Source organism: Neoarius graeffei, chromosome 27, assembly GCF_027579695.1.
Source record: "Neoarius graeffei isolate fNeoGra1 chromosome 27, fNeoGra1.pri, whole genome shotgun sequence".
Classification (NCBI taxonomy): Eukaryota; Metazoa; Chordata; class Actinopteri; order Siluriformes; family Ariidae; genus Neoarius; species Neoarius graeffei.
The window spans coordinates 16,125,549-16,151,988 of NC_083595.1; the positions used below are offsets into that span (position 1 = coordinate 16,125,549).

The window sequence follows — 26,440 nt, forward strand, 5'->3', positions numbered from 1 at the left end:
TGGGTCGGGGAGAGGTGGTCTCCACAGGGGACCGGAGAGGTACGCGATGCCAATGTTCCCTTTTGAACCTCCGGCCCCAGCTCCGCCTTCTCTGGAACCACCGACATCAACGCCACGGGGACCTCCTCGTTCCAGAATTTGAGCAGATTGAGGTGGTAAATCTGTAGCACCCCACCCCTGTCCGTTCACCTCACCTCGTAGTCGACGTCCCCGACTCGCCGTGTGACCTCAAAGGGTCCTTGCCACTTGGCGATTAATTTGGAGCTCAATGTGGGCAACAGTACGAGAACTTTATCTCCTGGTGTGAACTCCCTAAGGTGCGTACCCGTCGTACAGACGGGTTTGCCATTCTTGGGCCTGCCGCAAATTCTCCTGGGTTAGGTGTGCGTGTAGTTTTGCGCGCAGGTCCATAACGTATTGAATTTGATTTTTACTGGATGAAGGTCCCTCCTCCCAATTTTCTCGCAGCACATCTAGAATGCCGCGCGGCTTACGCCCATATAACAATTCGAACGGGGAGAACCCTGTGGAGGCTTGGGGGACCTCTCACACTGCAAATAACAAGGGTTCAAGCCATTTATCCCAATTACGTGTGTCCTCACTTACGAATTTTTAAATTATATTCTTGAGGGTGCGACTGAACCGGTCAACTAAACCGTCCGTTTGTGGGTGATAAACGCTGGTGCGGATCGGCTTAATACCTAATAACCCATACAGTTCGTTCAGTGTACGTGACATAAACGAGGTGCCTTGGTCAGTCAGAATCTCTTTTGGGATTCCAACTCGGGAGATGACGCGGAAGAGCGCTTCTGCAATACTGCATGCTGAGATATTGCGAGCTGAGATCTTGCAAAGAGGCACTGCTTCTGGGTATCGCGTTGCATAGTCCACCAGAACAAAAATAAAGCGGTGCCCTCGTGTTGACCGGTCTAATGGCCCGACGAGATCCATCCCAATTCTTTCGAACGGGGTCTCGATTAATGGGAGATGGCGCAAAGGCGCTTTTGGAATGGCCGCTGGATTTACTAACTGGCATTCGCGGCACGCCGTACACCACCTAAGGACATCGCCACGAATCCCTGGCCAATAGAACTGGGCCATTAGTCGGGCTAGTGTCTTATCTTGCCCCAAGTGTTCAGCCATGGGATTAAAGTGCGCCGCCTGGAATACCAATTCCCAGTGGCTCTTTGGAATCAAAAGCTTTGTGACTTGCTCTTTAGTCTGAGTGTCCTGCGTCACTCGGTATAACCTATCCTTCATAATAGAAAAATAGGGGAAGGACGGGGTGGCGTTTGGCTGGAGCGTTTGACCGTCGATTACTCTCACTTGGTCAAACGCATGCTGCAGAGACTCGTCTCGCGATTGCTCTAACGGAAAATCCGCAAGGGATTCCCCGAGAGAGGGAGGAGTCTGCTGCTCCTCACTCTGACACGGAGATGACGTAGATGGCTCTGTGACAGCTGCTCCCGCCAAAGCGACACCGGGACCTCCCCCTGCTAAACTACGGCAGGATCCAGTCTTCACTAGATGGCTCATTAACTCCCCGAATCCCAGCCAATCAGTCCCCAAAATTATCGAGTGGGTGAGGCGAGGATTAACCGCCGTCTTTACTCTAAATTTTTCCCCTCGAAAAAGAACGTGGACCGACACTAAAGGGTAGCTGTGAACATCCCTGTGCACACACAACACCTTCACCCCCTGTGCTCCCCCCAATGCCTCATCTTGCACCAGGCTTTGGTGAATTGAGGTCTGATTACAGCCAGAGTCCACCAAAGCCTGATATGTATCCCCTTGGATACTCACCGGTATGCGATACGCTCCGGCTCGATCGAGGGTGGCTCCTGGCGTGTTGGGGATCCGAGCCAAGGCGCCCACTTCCATCGCCAAGCACTGCTGTTGGAGGTGGCTCGGCTCCCCGCAGCGCCAGCAAACCGGCCCGGGCTTCCTCTCTGCACCGGCGTTCTGGGGCTCACTCACCTAGGGGGGGAAAGAGACAGACACAGAAGGGAAAAACGGGAAGGCACCGCGGGTGCGACAGGCCGACTGGGGTGGGGCCGGCCCCCGCCTCCGCGGTGGGGGAACGGGGCGAGGATGAGACACAGGAGGAGAGAGGGGGAGAGAGAGAGAGAGAGAGAGAGAGAGAGAGAGAGAGAGAAGAGATGTCCGTTGTCCTGCCGTTGGAACAGCCGCCAAATGGTCCTCCGCCAACTCGATGGCCTGATCCAGCGACGCCGGGCGGTGGCACTGGACCCACTCCGCGGTTCCCTCTGGTAGGCGGGTGATGAACTGCTCCAGTACCCTCAGATCGATGATCCCCTCACTGTCGTGGTTGTCGGCCCTCAACCACCGCCAGCAGGCATCCCGGAGCTGCTGGCCAAACGCAAACAGCCGGCTGACTTCCTCCAGACGCAGAGCGCGGAAGCACTGTCGCTGTTGTTCAGGGGTGCGCCCCACCCGCTGGAGGACGGCCCGGCAAAGGTCCACGTAGATTAGCCGGCAGTCGGCGGGGAGCTGTAGCGTGGCCAGCTGCGCCTCGCCCGTTAGCAGGGGGAGGAGGTGTGCCGCGCGCTGTTCCACAGGCCAGCCCGAGGCTTCTGCTGCCTGCTCGAAGAGCGTGAGGAAGGCCTCGGGGTTGTCATGCGGGCCCATCTTAGTGAGGGTGAGGGGAGAAGGGCCCGCGGCGGTGGACCCTGCCGACGCAAGGAGGTGCCAGAACGCCTGTCGGTCTTCCTGCTGCGCCAGCACCAGGGCCTTGAACCGGTGCTCCTGCTCCTTTGGGAGGGTGACTAGCACCTGGTGCTGGCTCTGCTGGGCTGTGGCGAGGGCGTGGACCAGGTCCACGAAGGGGGAGGACTCCATGGGGCTGTTCTTTTTCCTGTGCTCGAATCCCGGGTTTCAGCACCACTGTAGCAGTTCATAGGGGTGGAGCACAGAAAAGACGGCAGGCCAGAATTAAGTTCCACAAGAAAACTCTTTATTTAGTACTTTTCAGTACCTATATTCACTCTCAGCCACACACACACACGAGTCGTCAGGTCAGGGAGAGAGCTTCCTTCCTCTGCTCTCTCCTTATATAGGGTGCGGTCACTGGGGAAGACACACAAACATAGATTAACCAACATCAGGTGCAGTGATTCTGCCACTTACCTTCCCTGACTCCGCCCTCCGGTCACAGACCGACGCTTGACCATGCCCCCGCTGCCACAAACAGCTTCTTGCAAAAAAAAAAGGGGGTCGCTCAATTAATGTGGACATTTTTTTCTCTTCATGCATTGACTGGTTCTGCTACAATGTTTCTCCAGAGTTAAGTTCAATCTGCTGAAATGCTTTTCCAGGTGTTTGCTGAATGTGGTCTGCCAGTCGACAACCATGTATCCCATAATCTAATGAACCAGCCTTGAGAAATGGCAGCAGAAAACATCAGCATGACAAGAAGCACTTCCATTAAGGTGTCCATTACATGTAAACGTGTCTATGACTGAAAGCTTAATGAAGCATTGGTTGTTCAAGGTTAAACAGAAGGAACCCCCACGAAATAATGAGAGCTGAAATTATAAGAACGAAAAACACAGGTTAAGGTCACTGAATTCCTTTTACTTCTTACACATTTCATGTAATATGTGAAAGAATAAGAAAAAAAATTCAAAGACTGAAATGTTCAAGATGAGTAAAAAGTGCAAAGGTGCAGTAATATTTAAATGACAAATAAATAGTTGTAGTTTCTTAAATACATTTTATGATATACTCCCCACACAGGTAAGGTCACTATCAAGCACAAAATACAATCATGACAAAAATAACAGTTATGAAATCCCAAAATGCATATGGCTATTCATAGTGCTTTCGAGAAATTCTGCTATTATCAGCTTTGCTGTCTACCAAATAAAGATGAAAGTCTTTACAAGGTCTCAGTCCAGATCTGAGCAAACAGGGTTTTGTCTTTTCCTTGTTATAATACTCGGCTAGTGGAAACATCCTTCAGAAGCAGGACTAGAAGCTGCCTCTTTTGGGTGGAGTCAGAGTAGAGTGCAGGTGGCTGATCGGGATCGGAGAGGCTGAGAGTTCGAAGTGTCAACACTGCTGTTATATTCTACATCTCCACTGTCTGAGCTGGAAGCTTTCTCAGCAGGACTGCTCTCCTCCACTGGGGCTTCTGATTTCTCCTTTTTGGTGGAAGACCTCCGCTTGAAAAGAGAGATCTGAAGGCATAAAATAGCAGCAACAGAGAAACAACACATTAATGTATTTTGTCTATTGATGCTACAATATTTTTTTTTCACCATTTTCCTCCCCGGAGGCATGGTGGTGTAGTGGTTAGCGCTGTCGCCTCATGGCAAGAAGGTCCGGGTTCGAGCCCCGTGGCCGGCAAGGGCCCTTCTGTGCGGAGTTTGCATGTTCTCCTCGTGTCCGCGTGGGTTTCCTTCGAGTGCTCTGGTTTCCCCCACAGTCCAAAGATATGTAGGTTAGGTTAACTGGTGACTCTCAATTGACCGTAGGTGTGAATGTGAGTGTGAATGGTTGTCTATGTGTCAGCCCTGTGATGACCTGGCGACTTGTCCAGGGTATACCCTGCCTTTCGCCCGTAGTCAGCTGGGATAGGCTCCAGCTTGCCTGCGACCCTGTAGAACAGGATAAAGCAGCTAGAGATAATGAGATGAGATTTTCCTCCCCAGTTCCCACCCACCAGCTATCTTTCTCCTATCATACAACAACTGGGGAGGGTGAAGTCTAACCTGTGCTTCCTCCAAGATCACAGGGCACCATAACACACTCGGAGGAAATCGCTATCCACCCTCTTCCTCATACATGACCTCAGACACCCATGATTGGCCAGTGTTACTGTGACTGACAGGGGAAAGGAGTAGATCATCCATCCCACTTGGAAAGCATAACCAGTTTTGCTCCCTATGCTCCTGGCCACAGATGGCTGTGGCATCTATTGGATTCAAATGATTTTCTGTTGTTCCACGCAGGAGCCTGAAACTATTATTTATCATCATCATCATAATCATCATCATACTGTTATTTGAGAAAATTAAATGTTATTTTTACAACAGTAGCAAGAAATGGGAAGTTTAATCTGATTCCAATACCTTGCTGTTTGATCCAAATAAGCGCTTTGGTCTCTCCTGCTTGGCCTCATCTTGGTTTTGCAGCTTCTCCTCAATAAGTGAACTAGAAGTGTCTTTATCCTCAGAATCTATAAACATTCAAATGAAATGTGTTGAATACTGGCACATCAGAATAAATAAAGTAGGCACAAAACTCCAGACAGCCCTGATGAGAGGAAGTTTAAAAAAAAAAAATGCTGGGTATTGTACAAAGATTTCAGAGAAACAGGACAGTTCAGACCAATGTCCTCCATCAGTTATGCAAGAAAATCACTTCTAAAACTGTAGATGAAAATAGTGTATATTTATTTATTTCACTTCATCCTGGTCACGGTCACTGTGGATCTGGAGGAGCTAATGTCTCTTGAATGGGATGCCAGTCCATCACAGTGCACTGCGCACACACACCTTCATATATTCCTTCATACCGCAGGGCAATTTCAAGTAGCCAATCCACTTACTGACCTGGTTTTGGAAGGTAGGAGGAAACCGGAGGACCTGGAGAAAACCCACACGAATATAGATTATAACCTGAACCTGCAATGCCACCCGCTGCTCCATCGTGCCCTGCCCCACCCCGGATATAATTTACATTTCCATGTGTTATTATTTAAAGGTAATAGTTACACAATACCCATTCCAGACATCACAGCTCAGTTGAAACCAATTTTGACACAAACAGAATATAAGAAATAAAATGTACTGTATGAAACTGTAATCCTGATACTTACCTTTGTCTAGTCCATCAGGTATGGTTGCCTCTTCTACATCATTCTTTACCTACATCAAACAGAGCCAGTAATTCTGATTTAGCAACAAGTAGTAACTACTTCAACATACCAAGTTCATTGTGCAATATTGATACGAAAAGCTGGATGTCCAGTTATACCTATTGATTGATTTAGTTTTTGTATCTCAAACTATTTCCAAGTGATTGAGTTGATTGTAGTTGACCCAAAACACATCAATGCCTGTCGTAATTACTTTAGTCATTTTCAATGTGTGTACATTATGTGCCATCATATTTCCAGAAGAGTTTCACATACTGTACATCACATAGCATTTAGGACAAAACAAAAACTTTTTATAGAAACTATTCTATATTTATATATTATATAAAATATATTATATAAATATTATTCTATATTTATGGATTTAGGTGACCTGAGATGTTGGCTGGGTTACATGGATTTCTTGCTGCTTTGATTTTTCCACTGGCTCTTGGTTTTCTTTTTCACAGTGCTCCTTCTCTTCATTATTCTCCTCTTCCAAATCATCATCATCATCCTCATCATCCTCCTCTTCATCTTCTGTCTGCTCTCCCTCTGCAGTGGTCTCATCATCACTGAACTCTATGGTCTTAGAAAGATGATAAGGGCACTATGGTATAAAGCATTGCAATAAATGAATATGTTATTGAAAACGAGTACAGGTAGGGGTCCAAGCAAGGAGGCAAGGGAAATTTGGAAGCGTGTTAGCATGTAGTGGGGAGTTACACACACAAAAAAAACCATGATAATCTTTTCTTTTCTCTCTCTCACACACACAGGCACGCACACTGACCAAGAGAATCAGGATCTACATTTGCTCATCTGCTAAGGGTAGAAAATTCTCACCTCAAATTGCAATCGACTCATTCCAATTCCTCATTATTGCTCTGCATTTCTGAAGTTTTATAACATTGTGGCAAACATCCATTGTTTAAAATATTGCAGTGTTATGATGAAAAACACATCCTTCCAATAGATGAAACAGCAGATTCTCAGCAAATAAAGCAAATTATTGTGAGATGCAAGAATATGAAAAAAAGATTGGCACAGACTAACCAAAGAGGGACACTGAAAAGATGAAGAATTCATATAACTGAAAAAATAAATGAAAATAAGGAGCTTAATGAAAAAATTTGAATAAATGCATTTATAAACTTTCGAGCAATCACAAGAAGTGATTAAATACAGAAGATAAGCAGATAAATGAGTACGCAAGCAACAGAAGAATCACACTGTAGTAAACAGCAGCTGAAGATGATGTGCATATGCGGCTGTAATGAAACACACTGAATGAAATGGGTGAAGAAAATGAGACATAAATGAGAAATAATGTATATTAAGTCATACTAGCACTAAATATCAGTATTTAAACTTGAGTTCAAGTTTATTTTAAGTTGAGGTATTGAGGTAGAACATCATCCCAGAACTGCAGAGGCTCCTGAGATTCAGAGTTTGACTGGCATTTTCTAACTGTACTCTTTTTACGCTTTGAGGCCTCTTGCTTTGATTTAGATTGCTTTGATATGAAAGATGACTTTTTATTTCCATTTAGTTTTTTCTTAGGTTCTTCTTCTGTAACTTCCTCTCCCACTTGTTCTTCATTTTCCTCCTCATCTTTATCCTCTTGGTCTCCTAATTCTTCTTCATCCTCTCCTGCTTGCTCACCACCTTCCTCCACTTCTTTGTCATCTTCACTGTCTTCTTCTGCCTTCCTTGCTTCGCTCTTTTCATCTTCATTCTGCTCGGATTCTTCTACTGATTCATTATCCTCACATTCTTCTTCCTCCCGATCACCACTGTCCTTTTCCTCTCCCTCACCATCATCTTCATCCCCACTCTCTTCCTTTCCTGCTTCACTTTCCTCCTCCTCCTCCTCTTCTTCACCCTCTCCTGTTTCTTCCTCACTTTTCTCTTTTTCATCACTCTCTTCCTTTCCTCCTTCACTCTCCTCCTCTACTTCATAACTCTCTTCCTTTCCTCTTTCACTCTCCTCCTCTTCATCACTCTCTTCTTTTCCTGCTTCACCCTCTTCCTCTTCTTCCTCACTCTCATTCTTTCCTACTTCACTCTCCTCCTCTTCATCACTCTCTTCCTTTTCTCCTTCACTCTCCTCTTCACCGCTCTCTTCCTTTCCTCCTTCACTCTCCTCCTCTTCACCACTCTCTTCCTTTCCTCCTTCACTCTCCTCCTCTTCACCACTCTCTTCCTTTTCTCCTTCACTCTCCTCTTCACCACTCTCTTCTCTTCCTGCTTCACCCTCTTCCTCTTCTTCCTCACTCTCATTCTTTTCTACTTCACTCTCCTCCTCCTCACTCTCTTCCTTTCCTGCTTCACCCTCTTCCTCCTCTTCTTTACTCTCATTCTTTCCTACTTCACTCTCCTCTCCTTCCTCACTCTCTTTCTCTCCTTCAATTGCCTGTTCTTCTGTCCCATTCTCCTGATCATCTTTCTCACTACCACCATCTGTCGTACTGTCATCTCCACTTTCCTCTTCATCCTCTGTCTCATACGTCTCTTTCCCAATAGACCCCTTCTCCTCTTCAGAACTATTCTTTTCTTCCTCTTCACTCTCATCCCCCTCACCGTGATCCTTCTTAGCCTCACTAACACTTTCAAATTTAGAACTTTTACTCTCTTCTGCACTTTCTTCCTCTTCTGCCCCATTGCTCTGGCTCTCTCTCTCTCCATCTGATTCTTTCCTGCTCTCTTCCTCACCATAGCTCATTCTGCTTTCTTCTTCTACTTGCTCCACATTCTGAGTCTCACATATGTCTTCATCCTCTCTTTCCTCCATAACACGAATGCTCCCTTGTTCCTCAGGCTCGGTCTCACTCTCCTTTCCTTGTTCTGACTCAGTCTTACTTTTCTCCTCTGCTTTGCTCTCCTCATCTTGACTCGACACTCTCCACGTCGTGTCATCTTGCTCTTCATCATCATCGTTTGTTACCTGCCCAACACTTTTACTTACTTCTTTGCCATATTCCACACTGCTGATCTTCTCCCTTACTTCCTCCAATCTCTCATTGTCTGTCATCCCTCTACTCTGATCCTCCTCTTCTTCCTCCTGTGATAACTGGCCAATCTCAGTCCTCCCACTCTCTCCTCCTTTATCTTCAATTTTCTCCTCGGATTGATACTGAGACATGTTCCTTTCAGTTTCCTCATCTGAAGCTGTAGGTACAGGCATTACATTGATGGTAACTGCTGTCCTTTTGCTTACTTTCTTCTCTGGATCCTCACTGATGAAGGCAGAATTTGAAAGAGTCTGTTCATCCAGTGTGTTTGGACTTTGCCTACTAGTTTGAGAGTTGATGGATGCTGCTTGGGACAGGAACTGGCTGGAGGCTACCTCTTTCAGAAGATGCACAGGGCTCTCAATTGGCAGGTCCTTTGCTAGTGATGTCGCTTCCATGAGAGAGCTAGGCAGTGTGTTCTCTGATTGTGATCTTAGGCAGTCTGTTGAACTGACTGCTTCTTCAAAGTCCAGCACAAGCCCCTTAGTTTTCTTTTGTGTGTTCATGTTGTGCTTAGGTTTGGTAAACTTGGTCTTCTTGGTTGGTGCCTGTGCTTGATTATATTGTTCACTGCTAGTGCTGCCATCCCATGTCTTTACATCATGCTCAATGGTACTGTCCAGAAGTTTGCTTTGCACAACTATTGGCTTGCTTTTCACTTTCACTACCTTGTTTTCAGACTCTGCAGGTACATGTTTCACCTGTATGATTTGAGCAGAAACTTCTCTTGGCAGCTCCTGCCTCCTTTCCTCAATGGCTTGTCTCTGTCTTTTGTCCATTGACCTTGTTTTGGATCCTACTTTATCGAAATCCTCTTGTCTAAAATGTTTAGCCTTTTCGTCTGATTTATAAACAGTCTCTGTCTTTGCGTCTTTTACATTATTTGAATGTGCTTTTACCTTAGACTTGCTTAAGTTCTCTTGACCTGGTTGAGCTTTAGCTTTAGACTTAATCTCAATTAGTTGGCTTTGCAAGTCAGGCTTACATTTAGACTTTGGCTGGCTCTCTGTTTTAGTTCTACATTTCCTCCCTGTATGCCTTATAAGCCTACTTTCATTCACTGCATTCCCTCTATCACTATCCCAGCTCTGGGAACGCCGAGATGGAATGCTGGAAATTTGATGTTCCCCAAACTGGGATTTGCCACTGTGACTTGTTAGTAACTCATTACGCAGGGCCTTTGTTGTACCAAGCCCCACCCACTCATCATCAGAGGCAGGGTCTTGTATAAGTTGCTCCACCACGTTACGGTGTTTTTCCCCAGCTTTAACCTTCTTCTATCCAAGCCCCCGGGAGCAGAAGGGAAAATGAAAGAGTGAGAACTGAGTGAACATGCAGTGCAAGAAGAATGAGTGCAGAATAAACAAAGATGAAAAAACATAAATGATAAAAAAGCAAAATAAATTTTAGAGTGAGTTACACAGACAGCCATGCTAATGGGAAAAAAACCCAAAAAACATGTGAATGTTAAAATAGCACTGGTAGATAGTCTTAATTACAGCTTAATTATATTTAATCCCAACAAAAATTCCAATTTTCTAGCTAATTAGAACTGCATGGCCATGTCACATCCCATTGGCAATGGCTTCTCCATAGCAATGTAAACAACAGCAGTACTGGAAAAGAGGGTAGAAATAAAGCTGATTTTTTTTTTTAAATACAAGTGAAAAATGTTGCAGGGTTTATTTTATCCATACATCTACAGTGATGAAGCTCAAGTGGGAAAAAAAAACTGTGCGCTCATTGTAGGGGTCGAGCATTCAGTGCTGTATCATTCTCTTGTTGTATGCTACACACAGACTCGCCCACTTGTGGAGGAATATGATGATGAATGACTCTTCTGATTATATCACTTTTGGCCATCTCTGTAGACCAGTGCCTATGGTCTTTACACCAGTGAAATCTCAAATGTGCATGTGTCATTGTAATGAGGGATTTTTACACTGTGACAAGAATAAAATATATACATCTCTATATAGATGATGATGGATTGCTTAACTGTATTATGCAGAACATCTGTCTGGAAGCATCGTTATTCCTTTTTATATATTTTTTTTATAAATCTCACATTCAATCCACTACTTACCTTCTGAACAGGAGACAAAGTAATTGTCTTCTCACCAGAATGCATCTTCATTACATGAGTCTTTTAAAGCAGAAAAAAACAACAAACAAGAAAATCAGACACCAGCTTTTTCCCTTTCAGTCATCCTCTACTTATGTATAATCACATCTATCATAGCATATACACTATATGTAGAATACTAAAGATGACAAATATTTTTCACACAGCATTATAACCAACTGTAAATTACCCTATTCATTGTTTTAGATATAAACTCATACTGTTCGTTATTCAATGTTCAGGTTTAAATGAGGTAATGCAGTTAAGGAAAAAGATTCCTTTTTGTACTCACTAAATTTAATACATCAGTGGTTTCTCCTAAGTTTTTCACACTTTCATTGTCTTCAAAGATTTCAACAGGAGTCTTCCCATCTACTTCATATTCTTCTGTGACCTTGCCTATCAAAAAACATATATAATGCATAAATCTTTCAAACATATAATCAGTATTAAAGTAATGAACACTTTTAAAGGGTTCATTACCAGTACTGCCAAGAAGGCCATTCCTCTGGAAATTGTTTGAGGTTCTTTTGGTTAGTTGTGAGGGTAAAGTCTGACTAGAAGCAGGTAGAGACACATTAAGGTGACCTGAACTAAGAGGTGGAAGAGTCCGGAACATCATTCCAAACTGCTCTGGAGAGTGATCCTAAAGAGAGGAGACACAAATGTTTATTAGAGATGGCGACTGACCGACCTGACCCAACCCAAATTCAGTTCGACTGGACTGACCGACCAAACCCAACCCAAATTTTGTTTGATTGGACTGACCCGACCCAAATTCAAGTTGACTGAAAAAAAAAAACCGAACGAACGACCGACCCAACCCAGATTCAATTTGATTGGACTGACCAACTGACCTCAAACCAAAGCAACCTGAATTCAATTTGATTGGGTGAAAAAGATTGGAACGAGAAGATTTTTTTCAGAACTGGGAATGTTTACACACAAAGAAACATTATTGTATTATTGGTTAGTATTTATTTTATTTATACTTTTTTTTATATGAACTAAAAAAACCCCCTCGTCTCGTCTCGTCTTCTTCCGCTTTATCCGGGACCGGGTCGCGGAGGCAGCAGTCTAAGCAGGGAAGCCCAAACTTCCCTTTCCCCAGACACCTCGGCCAGCTCCTCGGGAAGAACACCGAGGCGTTCCCAGGCCAGCCGAGAGACATAGTCCCTCCAGCGTGTCCTGGGTCTTCCCCGGGGCCTCCTCCTGGGGGGACATGCCTGGAACACCTCCCCAGGGAGGCGTCCAGGAGGCATCCGAAAAAGATGCCCGAGCCACCTCAGCTGATTCCTCTCGATGTGGAGCAGCAGCGGCTCTACTCCGAGCTCCTCCCGAGTGACTGTGCTTCTCACCCTATCTCTAAGGGAGCGCCCAGTCACCCTGCGAAGGAAACTCATTTCGGCCGCTTGTATCCGCGATCTTGTCCTTTCGGTCATTACCCAAAGCTCATGACCATAGGTGAGAGTCGGAACGTAGATCGACCGGTAAATTGAGAGCTTCGCCTTTTGGCTCAGCTCCTTCTTCACCACAACGGACCGGTAAAGCGACCGCATCACTGCGGAGGCTGCACCGATCCGCCTGTCGATCTCACGCTCCATCCTTCCCTCACTCGTGAACAAGATCCCGAGATACTTAAACTCCTCCACTTGAGGCAGAACTTCTCCACCAACCTGGAGAGGGCAAGCCACCCTTTTCCGGTCAAGAACCATGGCCTCGGACTTGGAGGTGCTGATTCTCATCCCAGCCGCTTCACACTCGACTGCAAACCGCCCCAGTGCATGCTGAAGGTCCTGGTTTGAAGAAGCCAACAGGACAACATCATCCGCAAAAAGCAGAGATGAAATCCTGTGGTTCCCAAACAGGATTCCTTCTGGCCCCTGGCTGCGCCTAGAAATTCTGTCCATAAAAATTATGAACAGAACCGGTGACAAAGGGCAGCCCTGCCGGAGTCCAACATGCACTGGGAACAGGTCTGACTTACTGCCGGCAATGCGAACCAGACTCCTGCTCCGTTCGTACAGGGACCGGACAGCCCTTAGCAAAGAGCCCCGAACCCCATACTCCCGAAGCACCCCCCACAGAATACTACGGGGGACACGGTCGAATGCCTTCTCCAGATCCACAAAGCACATGTGGACTGGTTGGGCAAACTCCCATGAACCCTCGAGCACCCTATGAAGGGTATAGAGCTGGTCCAGTGTTCCGCGACCAGGACGAAAACCGCATTGTTCCTCCTGGATCCGAGGTTCGACTATTGGTCGAATTCTCCTCTCCAGTACCCTGGAGTAAACCTTCCCTGGGAGGCTGAGAAGTGTGATTGGGGCACACTCTCCGGTCCCCTTTCTTAAAAAGAGGGACCACCACCCCAGTCTGCCACTCCAGAGGCACTGTCCCTGACCGCCACGCGATGTTGCAGAGGCGTGTCAACCAAGACAGCCCCACAACATCCAGAGACTTGAGATACTCAGGGCGGATCTCATCCACCCCCGGTGCCTTGCCACCGAGGAGCTTGCAAACCACCTCAGTGACTTCGGCTTGGGTAATGGACGAGTCCACCTCTGAGTCATCAGCCTCAGTCTCCTCAGTGGAAGACATGACGGTGGGATTGAGGAGATCCTCAAAGTATTCCTTCCACCGCCCGACAATGTCCCCAGTCGAGGTCAACAGCTCCCCACCCGCACTGTAAACAGTGTTGGCAGAGTACTGCTTCCCCCTCCTGAGGCGCCGGACGGTTTGCCAGAATTTCTTCGAGGCCGACCGATAGTCCTTCTCCATGGCCTCCCCGAACTCCTCCCAGTTCCGAGTTTTTGCCTCCGCAACTGCCCGAGCTGCAGCACGCCTGGCCTGCCAATACCCGTCAGCTGCCTCGGGAGTCCTGGAGGTTAACATGGCCCGATAGGACTCCTTCTTCAGCTTGACGGCATCCCTTACTTCTGGTGTCCACCACCGGGTTCGGGGATTGCCGCCACGACAGGCACCGGAGACCTTGCGGCCACAGCTCTGAACAGCTGCGTCCACAATGGAGGTAGAGAACATGGTCCACTCAGACTCAATGTCCCCCGCCTCCCTCGGAAGCTGGGAAAAGCTCTCCCGGAGGTGGGAGTTAAAGACCTCCCCGACAGAGTGCTCGGCCAGACGTTCCCAGCAGACCCTCACCATACGTTTGGGCCTGCCAGGTCTGTCCAGCTTCCTCCTCCGCCAGCGGATCCAACTCACCACCAGGTGGTGATCAGTTGACAGCTCAGCCCCTCTCTTCACCCGAGTGTCCAAGACATAGGGCCGGAGATCAGATGAAACGACTACAAAGTCTATCACTGACCTCCGACCTAAGGTGTCCTGGTGCCACGTGCACTTATGGACACCCCTATGCTCGAACATGGTGTTCGTTATGGACAAACCGTGACTAGCACAGAAGTCCAATAACAAAACACCACTCGGGTTCAGATCGGGGAGGCCGTTCCTCCCAACCACGCCCCTCCAGGTGTCACTGTCATCTCCCACGTGAGCATTGAAGTCCCCCAGTAACACAATGGAGTCCCCAGTCTGAGCACTCCTCAGTACCTCTCCCAGGGACTCCAAGAAGGCCGGATACTCTATACTGCTATTTGGGCCATAGGCACAAACAACAGCAAGAGCCCTCTCCCCAATCCGAAGGCGCAGCGAGGCGACCCTCTCGTTCACTGGGGTAAACTCCAACACATGGCGGCTGAGCTGGGGAGCTATAAGCAAGCCCACACCAGCCCGCCGCCGCTCACCACGGGCGACTCCAGAGAAGTGGAGAGTCCAGCCCCTCTCGAGGAGCTGGGTTCCAGAGCCCAAGCTGTGCGTGGAGGTGAGCCCGACTATCTCTAGCCGGTACCTCTCAACCTCCCGCACAAGCTCAGGCTCTTTCCCCCCCAGCGAAGTGACATTCCATGTCCCAACAGCCAGCCGCTGTGTCCGGGGATCAGGTCGTCGAGGCCCCTGCCTTCGACTGCCACCCAATCCACATTGCACCAGTCCCCTACTGCTACCTCTGTGGGTGGTGAACCCACAGGAGGTCGGGCCCACGTCAGCTCTTCGGGCTGAGCCCGGCCGGGCCCCATGGGCAAAGGCCCGGCCACCAAGCGCTCGCATACGAGCCCCAACCCCGGGCCTGGCTCCAGGGTGGGGCCCCGGCTGCGTCATCCCGGGCGACGTCACGGTCCTCGGATTTTTCTCCATAGGGGTTTTGGTGAACTGCTCTTAGTCTGGCCTGTCACCTAGGACCTGTCTGCCTTGGGAAACCCTGACAGGGGCATAATGCCCCCGACAACATAGCTCCTAGGATCATTCAAGCACACAAACCCCTCCACCACAATAAGGTGGCAGTTCAAGGAGGGGTAAAAAAAACCCCTATTTTTAGATATATTTTTTCTCTGTATTTTACATATATCAATTATTCCACAAAATCGAGTCGTACATGAGCTGACAGCCAATGAGGCGTGTAGCACCGAGTTGGCTATAAGCCATGCATGATGAGAATACGTGGAATAATTTGTCTTATTATATCCACATTCACTGGATTTTGGGTAACAGAGCATTTTTATTTTTTGCAAATTTGATAAAAACTTTATGCAAAATGTCCAACAAAATCATTTCTGCTTAGAATGTAAAAAAAAAAAATGGTAAAATGACAGTAGCAAATTGTGAAAAATGGTATAATAATAATAGAAAAATAAAAATATATATGTTCTTACCATCAAGTACTTTTATTCCATATTTTGTAGCTATTCTGGTTTTTCTTCGAGGAGAGTTTTTATTTCGTCCTCAGTTGGTTTAACACCACGCTCCGCCATTTTGTTTTTCTCTACTCATGGTATAGGAGCTGATTGGCTACTCTACTACTAGTCTATCAGAGCGCATGATTGCTCATATCCAGTGAATGTGGACTGTGTGTGTCTCACAAACACACACACACACACACACACGTATGTGTGTGCGCGCGTGTGCTGATAGTTATCATTTGTAATTTAATCATGTAAGACACCATTTAACATCACATTGGTCTTGTATTAGTTACAGGGCTTGACATCAACTTTTTAATCCACTTGCTCACTTGGACAAAGAGCAAAATTTTCCATTTTTCCTGACCATAACCTTTTTTTTTACTATGTATTTAATAGTTCAATGAAAGGAAAGCAGGTAGTGTAGTGGTTAGCACTGTCGCCTCACAGCAAGAAGGTTCTGGGTTCGAGTTCAGTGGCCAACAGGGGCCTTTTTGTGTGGAGTTTGCATGTTCTCCCCACGTCTGCATGGGTCCCCTTCAGGTGCTCTGCAGATTAGGCTAATTGGTGGCTCTAAATTGACTGTAGGTGTGAGTGTGAATGGTTGTTTGTCTCCAAGTTTGGCGACTTGTCCAGGGTATACCCCGCCTCTCGCCCATAGTCAGCTGGGATAGGCTCCAGCTTGCCCAAGACCGTGCACAGGATAAGTGGTTACAGATGGATGAAAGGAAAGCAGTCGTCACACCTGTGGACTTTCATTCACACGTGCTCTGAACAGCGCGTGCTTCTACCAACAAGCACCTGCCCTGGATTAAGGTCATTCAGCATGCGCATAAAAGGACACTGCCAACACCTACATGATGTGAAATATTGCATTGGGTCATCACCATTACTGTTGTTTTTGTATTGTCTTCCTGGTTATTGGCTCTCATTTCTGTGTTTTGGTTTCCAAGCTTGTCCTGCCCAGTTTAGCATGTTTGTGCTTCGCTCGACCCTTTTGCCTGTTTATCATTATTCATTCAACCTGCCATTTTGGACTATATGCCTGTTTGTTTCTTTTACAATAAAGGCACTCTTCCTGCACACACATCCATCTCCTCTCCAATCAACTGGCCCTTACTGACCACAGTTAACAATGTTGATCAAAAGCAGGTATCGTTATGATAACCATTATGCTTTCATGATTTTTAATTTTTCAATAAAAAAGTCAAACTTGAACTGTAGCAATAAACAAACTATCCATTGCCCCATTATGGTGCATGGGTTGTTATAACCCATTACCTGATCTGCAGTTTTAAGAGTTAGACTCACCCAAATTCAAAGCTTCTGGAGGAAATAAAAAATCTTGACAAACCCATTTAATCCCACTGGTCACAACTGTGATCATAATTTTTCCTCACATATTCATCTCGTCTCATCTTCTTCCGCTTATCCGGGGCCGGGTCGCGGAGGCAGCAGTCTCAGCATGGAAGCCCAAACTTCCCTTTCCCCAGACACCTCGGCCAGCTCCTCAGGAAGAACACCGAGGCGTTCCCAGGCCAGCCGAGAGACATAGTCCCTCCAGCGTGTCCTGGATCTTCCCCGGGGCCTCCTCCCAGGGGGACGTCCAGGAGGCATCCGAAAGAGATGCCCGAGCCACCTCAGCTGACTCCTCTCGATGTGGAGGAGCAGCGGTTCTACTCTGAGCTCCTCCAGGCCCGCCGACAGGGGGGGACAAACAGGTATGTTGTCCCGGGCCCAGGAATGGGGGGGGCCTAGAACTGGGCTCTCATGAAGTTGTGATTATTTTATTTCATTTCAAAATGTGTTGATTTGGGGGAGAAATGTGGTATATTTGCATTCAATAAATGATTTCTAGATCTTTTGCCTTTATTGTCTTTGAAAAAGGCGTCAGTAACCCCCTACCACCCCTAATGCAAAAATGGTTTGGTCTGACTCTTTGATTAAGGGGAAAAAAATGACATCGTTCGATCATAGCGCTTCGACAATCAGCGTGCGTGCCATTTGCCAACATGCACAAGTCAGGAGCACAGAAAAGGAAAGAAAAGAGAAAAAGATAGGAAGAAACCAAGAGACTCAGGGGCTCATTGCACAAATATTTTAAAAAAGATTCGGATGATGCAGCAGGTACTAGCAAAGGCAGTGGGGCAGCTGAGCCAGGTGTAGGGTGACCATTTGTCCGGATTTCGTCCGGACAGTCCGGTTTTAGAGCCGTCTGTCCGGACGTCTGTCACGCGTCCTCACTTTTTACATTTTGTCCTCATTTCGGACCTTCAGCCGCCACCGTTGCATCCATCGTCACAAATCCCCGCCCATTATTTACACTTGCTATTCTGCGATGACATACAGGCAAAGATAGCCTACAGGGATTTCTCGTATACAAACATTCGCGCTGCGCGCGCAGCTGATGGAGCCTCTGCAGCCTCTGATTGTCTGGAAGCTGCTGTCACTCAAAAGCTGCGCTCACGCGATTCACTGATTTTTGCTCCTCCGAGCTGTGCGCGCAGTGCGAATGTTTGTACGGAAAAACCTATGAATGTTGGCACGCATGCTGTTGAACAATACTCATGCCGAAACGAAAGACATCCTTTAAAAATGCTTGGTGCTTAGAGCATCGTTTTGTTGGCAAGAGCCAAAAAGGAGAACACTTCGCCTTCTGCAAGCTCTGTCGCATTGACATTGATGTGGGGAGCAGAGGTAAAGGTGCAATAGACAGACACGTGGACACAGACCGCCACAGAGAGAATGCCAAATGTATTGCTAAGGTTATAGGCCAAATGTAAATGACATGGTTGACTGTCATTTTTCATGTTTTTCTTTTTGATTTTTTTTTGGATGAGCATAAATGAACACAACAATGTTTTGTTTTTAGTTTAGTTCCTGTGGATAAGCCAAGGCCAGTATAGTAGGCTAAATGACAGCAGGCCTACATGTTTCTTGACTCATTTTTCGATTTTTCATTTTTTTTTCTTTTTGATGGTCATTTTCAAGTGAATAAACATGTTGGCCAATGGCATGGCAAAGACTGTTTTTTCAGTGTCTATAGATGGACACAACTCTTTACAGTGACTTTACAGTGATGTTTTGTTTCTTGTTGACATGGTCTTGACCATCATTTTCCACATTTCTTTTTTTGATAGGTGTTCCAAGTTAATAAATATATATTGACTTCATACTTTTTTTTATAAGTTTTTCTTACCCCCCCGTAACGCGACGGTGTCCTAACTTTAGGGCCTTTGTCCTCACTTTTGGACACAAGTGTCCTAACTTACAGACTCATGTCAGTGGTCACCCTATAGGTAAGACACAGCCAACTTTTTCCAGCCCCGGAAAGTAACCCCAACCAAGGCACGCGCGGCACGCAATTCATGTTAGAAACGAGGGGAGAGCAAGTCACACTGAACACCATATCAAACGCACAGGGCATTGAATCATTTCATAACCACAACGGCTTAATAACATTGTGTTTCATATATCTGATTGAAGCTAAGAATATTCACATTAGCCCGCAATCATATCCCACCGTTTCTCGAGCGGTGTGTTCTTCTCTGCTTTTCACACTGGACAGTACGCATGCACAGTATACTATGTTCGCCCCCAGCCCTGCCCGAAATCCCCTGTCCATCGCTGCTCCTTCAAGAGCACCCCAATCGCGTGATTATAGTAGACCAGGGGTGTCCAAACTGATCCATAAAGGGCCGTGTGGCTGCAGGTTTTCATTCCAGCCATGCAGCAGCACACCTGACTTGGCTCATTCAATCAACTGAACTGCCTTCACACAGTCAAATACTTGCAGCCACACCCACCCTTGATTAAAGGGTGGGTGTGTCAGTTGATTGAATAAGCTAAATCAGGTGTGCTGCTGCATGGCTGGAATGAAAACCTGCAGCCACACGGCCCTTTATGGATCAGTTTGGACACCCCTGTAGTAGACTATCCACGAGTTTAGGAAGGCATTGCGGGGGCTGTCGCATGCAGGCTTGGGGCGTAACAGAATACATTTAATGGCGTTCCGGGGGGGGGGGGGGGCCATTCAGAGCATTTTGTCCCGGGCCCAGCCAAAGCTGTCAGCGGCCCTGGCTCCTCCCGAGTGACTGTGCTTCTCACCCTATTTCTAAGGGAGCGCCCAGCCACCCTGCGAAGGAAACTCATTTCGGCCGCTTGTATCCGCAATCTTGTACTTTCGGTCATTACCCAAAGCTCATGACCATAGGTGAGAGTCAGAATGTAGATCGACCGGTAAATCAAGAGCTTTGCCCTTTGGCTCAGCTCCTTCTTCACCACAACAGACCAATAAAGCGACCGCATCACTGCGGAGGCTGCACCGATCCGCCTGTTGATCTCACGCTCTATCCTTCCCTCACTCGTGAACAAGATCCCGAGATACTTAAACTCCTCCACTTGAGGCAGGACTTCTCCACCAACTTGGAGAGGGCAAGCCACCCTTTTCCGGTCGAGAACCATGGCCTCGGACTTGGAGGTGCTGATTCTCATCCCAGCCACTTCACACTCGACTGCAAACCGCCCCAGTGCATGCTGAAGGTCCTGGTTTGAAGAAGCCAACAGGACATCATCATCCGCAAAAAGCAGAGATGAAATCCTGTGATTCCCAAACAGGATTCCCTCCGGCCCCTGGCTGCGCCTAGAAATTCTGTCCATAAAAATTATGAACAGAACCAGTGACAAAGGGCAGCCCTGCCGGAGTCCAACATGCACTGGGAAAAGGTCTGACTTACTGCCGGCAATGCGAACCAGACTCCTGCTCTGTTCATACAGGGACCGGACAGCCCTTAGCAAAGAGCCCCGAACCCCATACTCCCGAAGCACCCCCCACAGAATACCACGAGAGACACGGTCGAATGCCTTCTCCAAATCCACAAAGCACATGTGGACTGGTTGGGCAAACTCCCATGAACCCTCGAGCACCCTATGAAGGGTATAGAGCTGGTCCAGTGTTCCACGACCAGGACAAAAACTGCATTGTTCCTCCTGGATCCGAGGTTCGACCATTGGCCGAATTCTCCTTTCCAGTACCTTGGAGTAAACCTTCCTTGGGAGGCTGAGAAGTGTGATTCCTCTATAATTGGAGCACACTCTCTGGTCCCCTTTCTTAAAAAGAGGGGCCACCACCCCAGTCTGCCACTCCAGAGGCACTGTCCCCGACCGCCACGCGATGTTGCAGAGGCGTGTCAGCCAAGACAGCCCCACAACATCCAGAGACTTGAGATACTCAGGGTGGATCTCATCCACCCCCAGTGCCTTGCCACTGAGGAGCTTGCTAACCACCTCAGTGACTTCGGCTTGGGTAATGGACGAGTCCACCTCTGAGTCATCAGCCTCCGCTTCCTCAATGGAAGACAAGACAGTGGGATTGAGGAGATCCTCGAAGTATTCCTTCCACCGCCCGACAATGTCCCCAGTCGAGGTCAACAGCTCCCCACCCGCACTGTAAACAGCGTTGGCGGAGTACTGCTTCCCCCTCCTGAGGCGCCGGACGGTTTGCCAGAATTTCTTTGAGGCCGACCAATAGTCCTTCTCCATGGCCTCACTGAACTCCTCCCAGTTCCGAGTTTTTGCCTCCGCAACTGCCCGAGCTGCAGCACGCCTGGCCTGCCGATACCCGTCAGCTGCCTCAGGAGTCCTGGAGGCCAACATGGCCCGATAGGACTCCTTCTTCAGCTTGTCAGCATCCCTTACTTCCGGTGTCCACCACTGGGTTCGGGGATTGCCGCCACGACAGGCACTGGAGACCTTGCGGCCACAGGTCCGAACAGCCGCGTCGACAATGGGCTGCCAATCTTTCCTGTTTATGGCCACTATCCATCTTCTCCGTCGGGATCCGATAAAATGATAACCCTTGCCTTGTTTGTTGATGGTTACTACATCCAGGTGCACAACAATATAGTGGCATGATGGAAGTCTTGCTGAAAATAAACACTTTCTTTGCTGCCGTTCCTCAATGCTGGCTGTGGTAAACTACTGGTAGTACATGTCCAAAATGGCGGCCGCGTTTGTCGTGACGTCACGTGAAAAGGGTCTATAGATGCCGGCGAGTGGCCTAGTGGATAGCATGTCTGCCTCTTGATCGAGAGCTCGCAAGTTCTACTCACGGTCAGGCCATACCAAAGACCATCTTAAAAATGGTGCCTACTGTCATCTGGTAAGGCACGCTGCAATACAGATGCAAGTGGGGAGTAAAACTCTCGCGGTTACCAGAGGACTAGCCCCCCACTGTAACCCTAGCTATGTAATATAGGTGAGAGGCCGAGGGCTACGAAATGGAGATCGGCACTGCCAAACGCGCCATGAATGGTGCAGGAAGGACTTTGACTTTTGACATTGTGTATAAACCAACAGCAGCACAATGTCTGAAAGCAACAAATATAAATTCATTTGATGTGCTTTTTTTGCAACGTACCAATCATCTCAGAGTGCCTACTCTACAAATGTCAAATCTTTACTCTGTTCAGACCAAAGACAAACCCCTTAATTTAAGCATGGATGGAACTGCTGGTGTTCTATGGTGTGCTCCTCACCTCTGGATATAGTATTGTTCCATGATGGCATTTGCTCTGGTCACTAGATGGTGATGTCCACAACAGCAGCATCTCCAACGCTATGAGGAGAAATAGATTTGATGAAATCATGGCTTCCATCCATGCTGTGGGCAGCACAAAGTGCAACAATGACCCCTTCTTCAAGGTGAGGCCAATCTTTCAGGAACACAAAGGCTCATACAAAATTTTGCCATTCAGTGAGTGGCTGAATTGATGAGAGCAAGATTCCCTACTATGGGCGGCACGGGTACAAACAGTTCATAAAGGAAAACCCAATCCGCTATGGCTAAAAGGTTTGGAGCCTGGCGTCCTCAATAGGTTACTGCTACCACATGGAGCCTTTGCTGGAGTGCATACCTTTCTTCCAGAGACCGAGCTAGGTCAAGGGCCCAGTGTATTGCTGGGTTTGGCTGAACTAGCTGATGTTCCAGGAGGATACAAATTCACACACGACAACCTCTTCACCACATTATCCCTGACTGATGAGATGACAAAGCAAGGATATGGATGCACTGGGACCATGTGGCAAACCCATTTGTTTGATGTGCCATTCAAGCTAATGACAGAATTCCAGAAGTTACCATGGGTTACCAAGAACTTACCATTGAAGTTCTGGCTGAAGGAGAAAAGCTACTGGTGAGGTGGAGGGACAACAGTGTGGTCACTGTTGCAACCAATGTGGCAAATGGCTACACTGAGGTACTAGGTAAGAGATGGAACAAGGAGAGAAAGGCATATGACTACCTCCAGCAACCTCAAACAATCTACTTTTACAACCAGCAAATGGGAGGAGTCGATCTACATGATCTTCAGGTGTGCCTTTATCATAGCACCATAAGATCAAAAAAGTGGTGGTGGCCAGTTTATGCCCTGGACTCCCCATAGTGCTGTGGCCAACAGTTGACTGTTCCACAGAGATGTCACGAATGGTGACCATGACCTCTTAGGATTTCAGTGAGTAGTTGTCCAAAGTCTCCTACAAAAATTTGGTACTGCACCAAAAGGTCATGGGAGGCCATCCTCAATGTCAGCTGCTGTGACTGATATAGCCTTTATGCCTGATAATTTCTGTCATCATTTTATTCGATTATTTTTGCCATACAGCTGCATAGGAATGCTATATATATAGATTTTTTTTAAACTGAGACAATGTTTATTTCTTTGTTAAATGTTGTTAATGATGTTTTTATGAACTGACAAACCACTAGTCATTAGTTAAAAGCCTCCGTCAAATAAATGAAATGAGGATGTTTTATTACATAGATCTAGACTCCCTGTGTTCTACTACCACTCGCATTTGTGACCAGAAATAAAACCCATCATCATAGGGACTTCTGAATTATTATTTTACATAATTGACATTGTTTAATATCCTTAGAAATACCATACAAATTCATATACATGTCATCTCTGGGAAAAAATTGGGATTAAATGGGTTAATCCAGTAAAATGTGAAGTATAAATTAATTTAAAGAAATTAAACTGAAAGAAAACAAATTGAACATAAGGATGACAGAATCACGTTGTGAATGAAAACAAACCGTAAGTGAGTTTGGCACTGTTGTAAAATTTCCCCAAAATATTTTATGATGTGTTAATGTGAACCATACAAAAAAAAAAAAAAAAAAAAATGTCCAAATGAAATGAAGATTCACCACAGATTTATTGAGGTATTTGATCACCATTTCTCCGATTTCAAGGAATTCAGAGTCTAATAATATATAATTAGATATTACGTGGTTATTTTTACATATGCACCTGCTGTACTTGGCTTCCCCGGAATTTCATAAACAGTAACACTGCTGGATCACTGAGGGGATTGAACTAGTTTTGTTGGAACTTTACTGATGTAACTCTGGAATAATTACAATTAAAATGATGATTTTCAACAATCCCTAAAAGATGTAGTCTCTAAAAAGATAAAAAAGCATGAGGTATCATGACTATATTGTCTGGGGTGGCTAAATGTAATACAACCCCGATTCCAAAAAAGTTGGGACAAAGTACAAATTGTAAATAAAAACGGAATGCAATAATTTACAAATCTCAAAAACTGATATTGTATTCACAATAGAACATAGATAACATATCAAATGTCGAAAGTGAGACATTTTGAAATTTCATGCCAAATATTGGCTCATTTGAAATTTCATGACAGCAACACATCTCAAAAAAGTTGGGACGGGGCAATAAGAGGCTGGAAAAGTTAAAGGTACAAAAAAAGAACAGCTGGAGGACCAAATTGCAGCTCATTAGGTCAATTGGCAATAGGTCATTAACATGACTGGGTATAAAAAGAGCATCTTGGAGTGGCAGCGGCTCTCAGAAGTAAAGATGGGAAGAGGATCACCAATCCCCCTAATTCTGCGCCGACAAATAGTGGAGCAATATCAGAAAGGAGTTCGACAGTGTAAAATTGCAAAGAGTTTGAACATATCATCTACAGTGCATATTATCATCAAAAGATTCAGAGAACCTGGAAGAATCTCTGTGCGTAAGGGTCAAGGCCGGAAAACCATACTGGGTGCCCGTGATCTTTGGGCCCTTAGACGGCACTGCATCACATACAGGCATGCTTCTGTATTGGAAATCACATAATGGGCTCAGGAATATTTCCAGAGAACATTATCTGTGAACACAATTCACCGTGCCATCCGCCGTTGCCAGCTAAAACTCTATAGTTCAAAGAAGAAGCCGGATCTAAACATGATCCAGAAGCGCAAACGTCTTCTCTGGGCCAAGGCTCATTTAAAATGGACTGTGGCAAAGTGGAAAACTGTTCTGTGGTCAGACGAATCAAAATTTGAAGTTCTTTATGGAAATCAGGGACGCCGTGTCATTCGGACTAAAGAGGAGAAGGACGACCCAAGTTGTTATCAGCGCTCGGTTCAGAAGCCTGCATCTCTGATGATATGGGGTTGTATTAGTGCGTGTGGCATGGGCAGCTTACACATCTGGAAAGACACCATCAATGCTGAAAGGTATATCCAGGTTCTAGAGCAACATATGCTCCCATCCAGATGACGTCTCTTTCGGGGAAGACCTTGCATTTTCCAACATGACAATGCCAAACCACATACTGCATCAATTACAGCATCATGGCTGCGTAGAAGAAGGGTCCGGGTACTGAAGTGGCCAGCCTGCAGTCCAGATCTTTCACCCATAGAAAACATTTGGCGCATCATAAAACGGAAGATACGACAAAAAAGACCTAAGACAGTTGAGCAACTAGAATCCTACATTAGACAAGAATGGGTTAACATTCCTATCCCTAAACTTGAGCAACTTGTCTCCTCAGTCCCCAGACGTTTACAGACTGTTGTAAAGAGAAAAGGGGATGTCTCACAGTGGTAAACATGGCCATGTCCCAACTTTTTTGAGATGTGTTATCATGAAATTTAAAATCACCTAATTTTTCTCTTTAAATGATACATTTTCTCAGTTTAATCATTTGATATGTCATCTATGTTCTATTCTGAATAAAATATGGAATTTTGAAACTTCCACATCGTTCCATTCCGTTTTTATTTACAATTTGTACTTTGTCCCAACTTTTTTGGAATCAGGGTTGTACTTTTCTGTGTAATTTTCTCTGGTCTGGAAACCAAATTAGATTGGCCTATATGTAGACTACTTATACTATTTATGTAAACTGCTTAATACTATTATTTAACTAATTTTTTATATTCTTTTGCAACTTTAAGCAAGTCTTCATGGAGTTTGGCCTAATCACGTAGCCTTAGCAGCTCACCAGCTCATATAAATAATATGCACATGAACACATGACACTGTTAAACTCACCTCAACATGTCTTTTACAATTGTTTACCCTGCCATGGGCAATGCTAAAGTCACTGTTACAAACAATACAGCGTGCAACACAGTCATTATTTTTTACCCCTATTAGGCAAGGGAACACTTTCATGTAGTCTGAGGTGAAGTGGGTTTTGCATTTTTGTTTTTTAGGGCACTCTGCCATGACGCTCCTGGATACACTGAACTGATGAGCTCTTGGTCCGGGAGAGATGATGTAAAGCCCTCCCACACAGAACAGCGATTGTTCTGCTAAGTACACCAATCAGCATGCTCTCTCTCTCTCTCTCTCTGGGAGAG

General features: G+C 46.3%; 2 protein-coding genes across 2 annotated transcripts in view; both read right to left on the reverse strand.

The window, feature by feature from the left end:
- Positions 1–3,656: 3,656 nt before the first annotated feature.
- Positions 3,657–11,010, reverse strand: LOC132874981 (myelin transcription factor 1-like protein). Its single transcript, XM_060911516.1, has 6 exons — positions 10,982–11,010; positions 6,728–6,776; positions 6,276–6,470; positions 5,843–5,891; positions 5,094–5,200; positions 3,657–4,199 (listed from the first exon to the last, which is right to left on the reverse strand). Exons 2-6 carry the CDS (start codon positions 6,746–6,748, stop codon positions 4,017–4,019), a joined length of 555 nt encoding a protein of 184 aa, XP_060767499.1. The 5' UTR covers positions 6,749–6,776; positions 10,982–11,010; the 3' UTR covers positions 3,657–4,016.
- The window catches only part of LOC132874991 (X-linked retinitis pigmentosa GTPase regulator-like), a 105,141-nt gene continuing 85,086 nt past the window's right edge, over positions 6,386–26,440 (reverse strand). Inside the window, exons 12-15 of the mRNA XM_060911541.1 lie at positions 11,504–11,666; positions 11,313–11,419; positions 10,931–11,041; positions 6,386–10,172 (exon numbers count right to left, since the gene is read on the reverse strand). Coding sequence (XP_060767524.1) covers positions 7,266–10,172; positions 10,931–11,041; positions 11,313–11,419; positions 11,504–11,666 — 3,288 coding nt within the window. The 3' untranslated portion in view covers positions 6,386–7,265. The remainder of the gene's footprint in view (positions 10,173–10,930; positions 11,042–11,312; positions 11,420–11,503; positions 11,667–26,440) is intronic.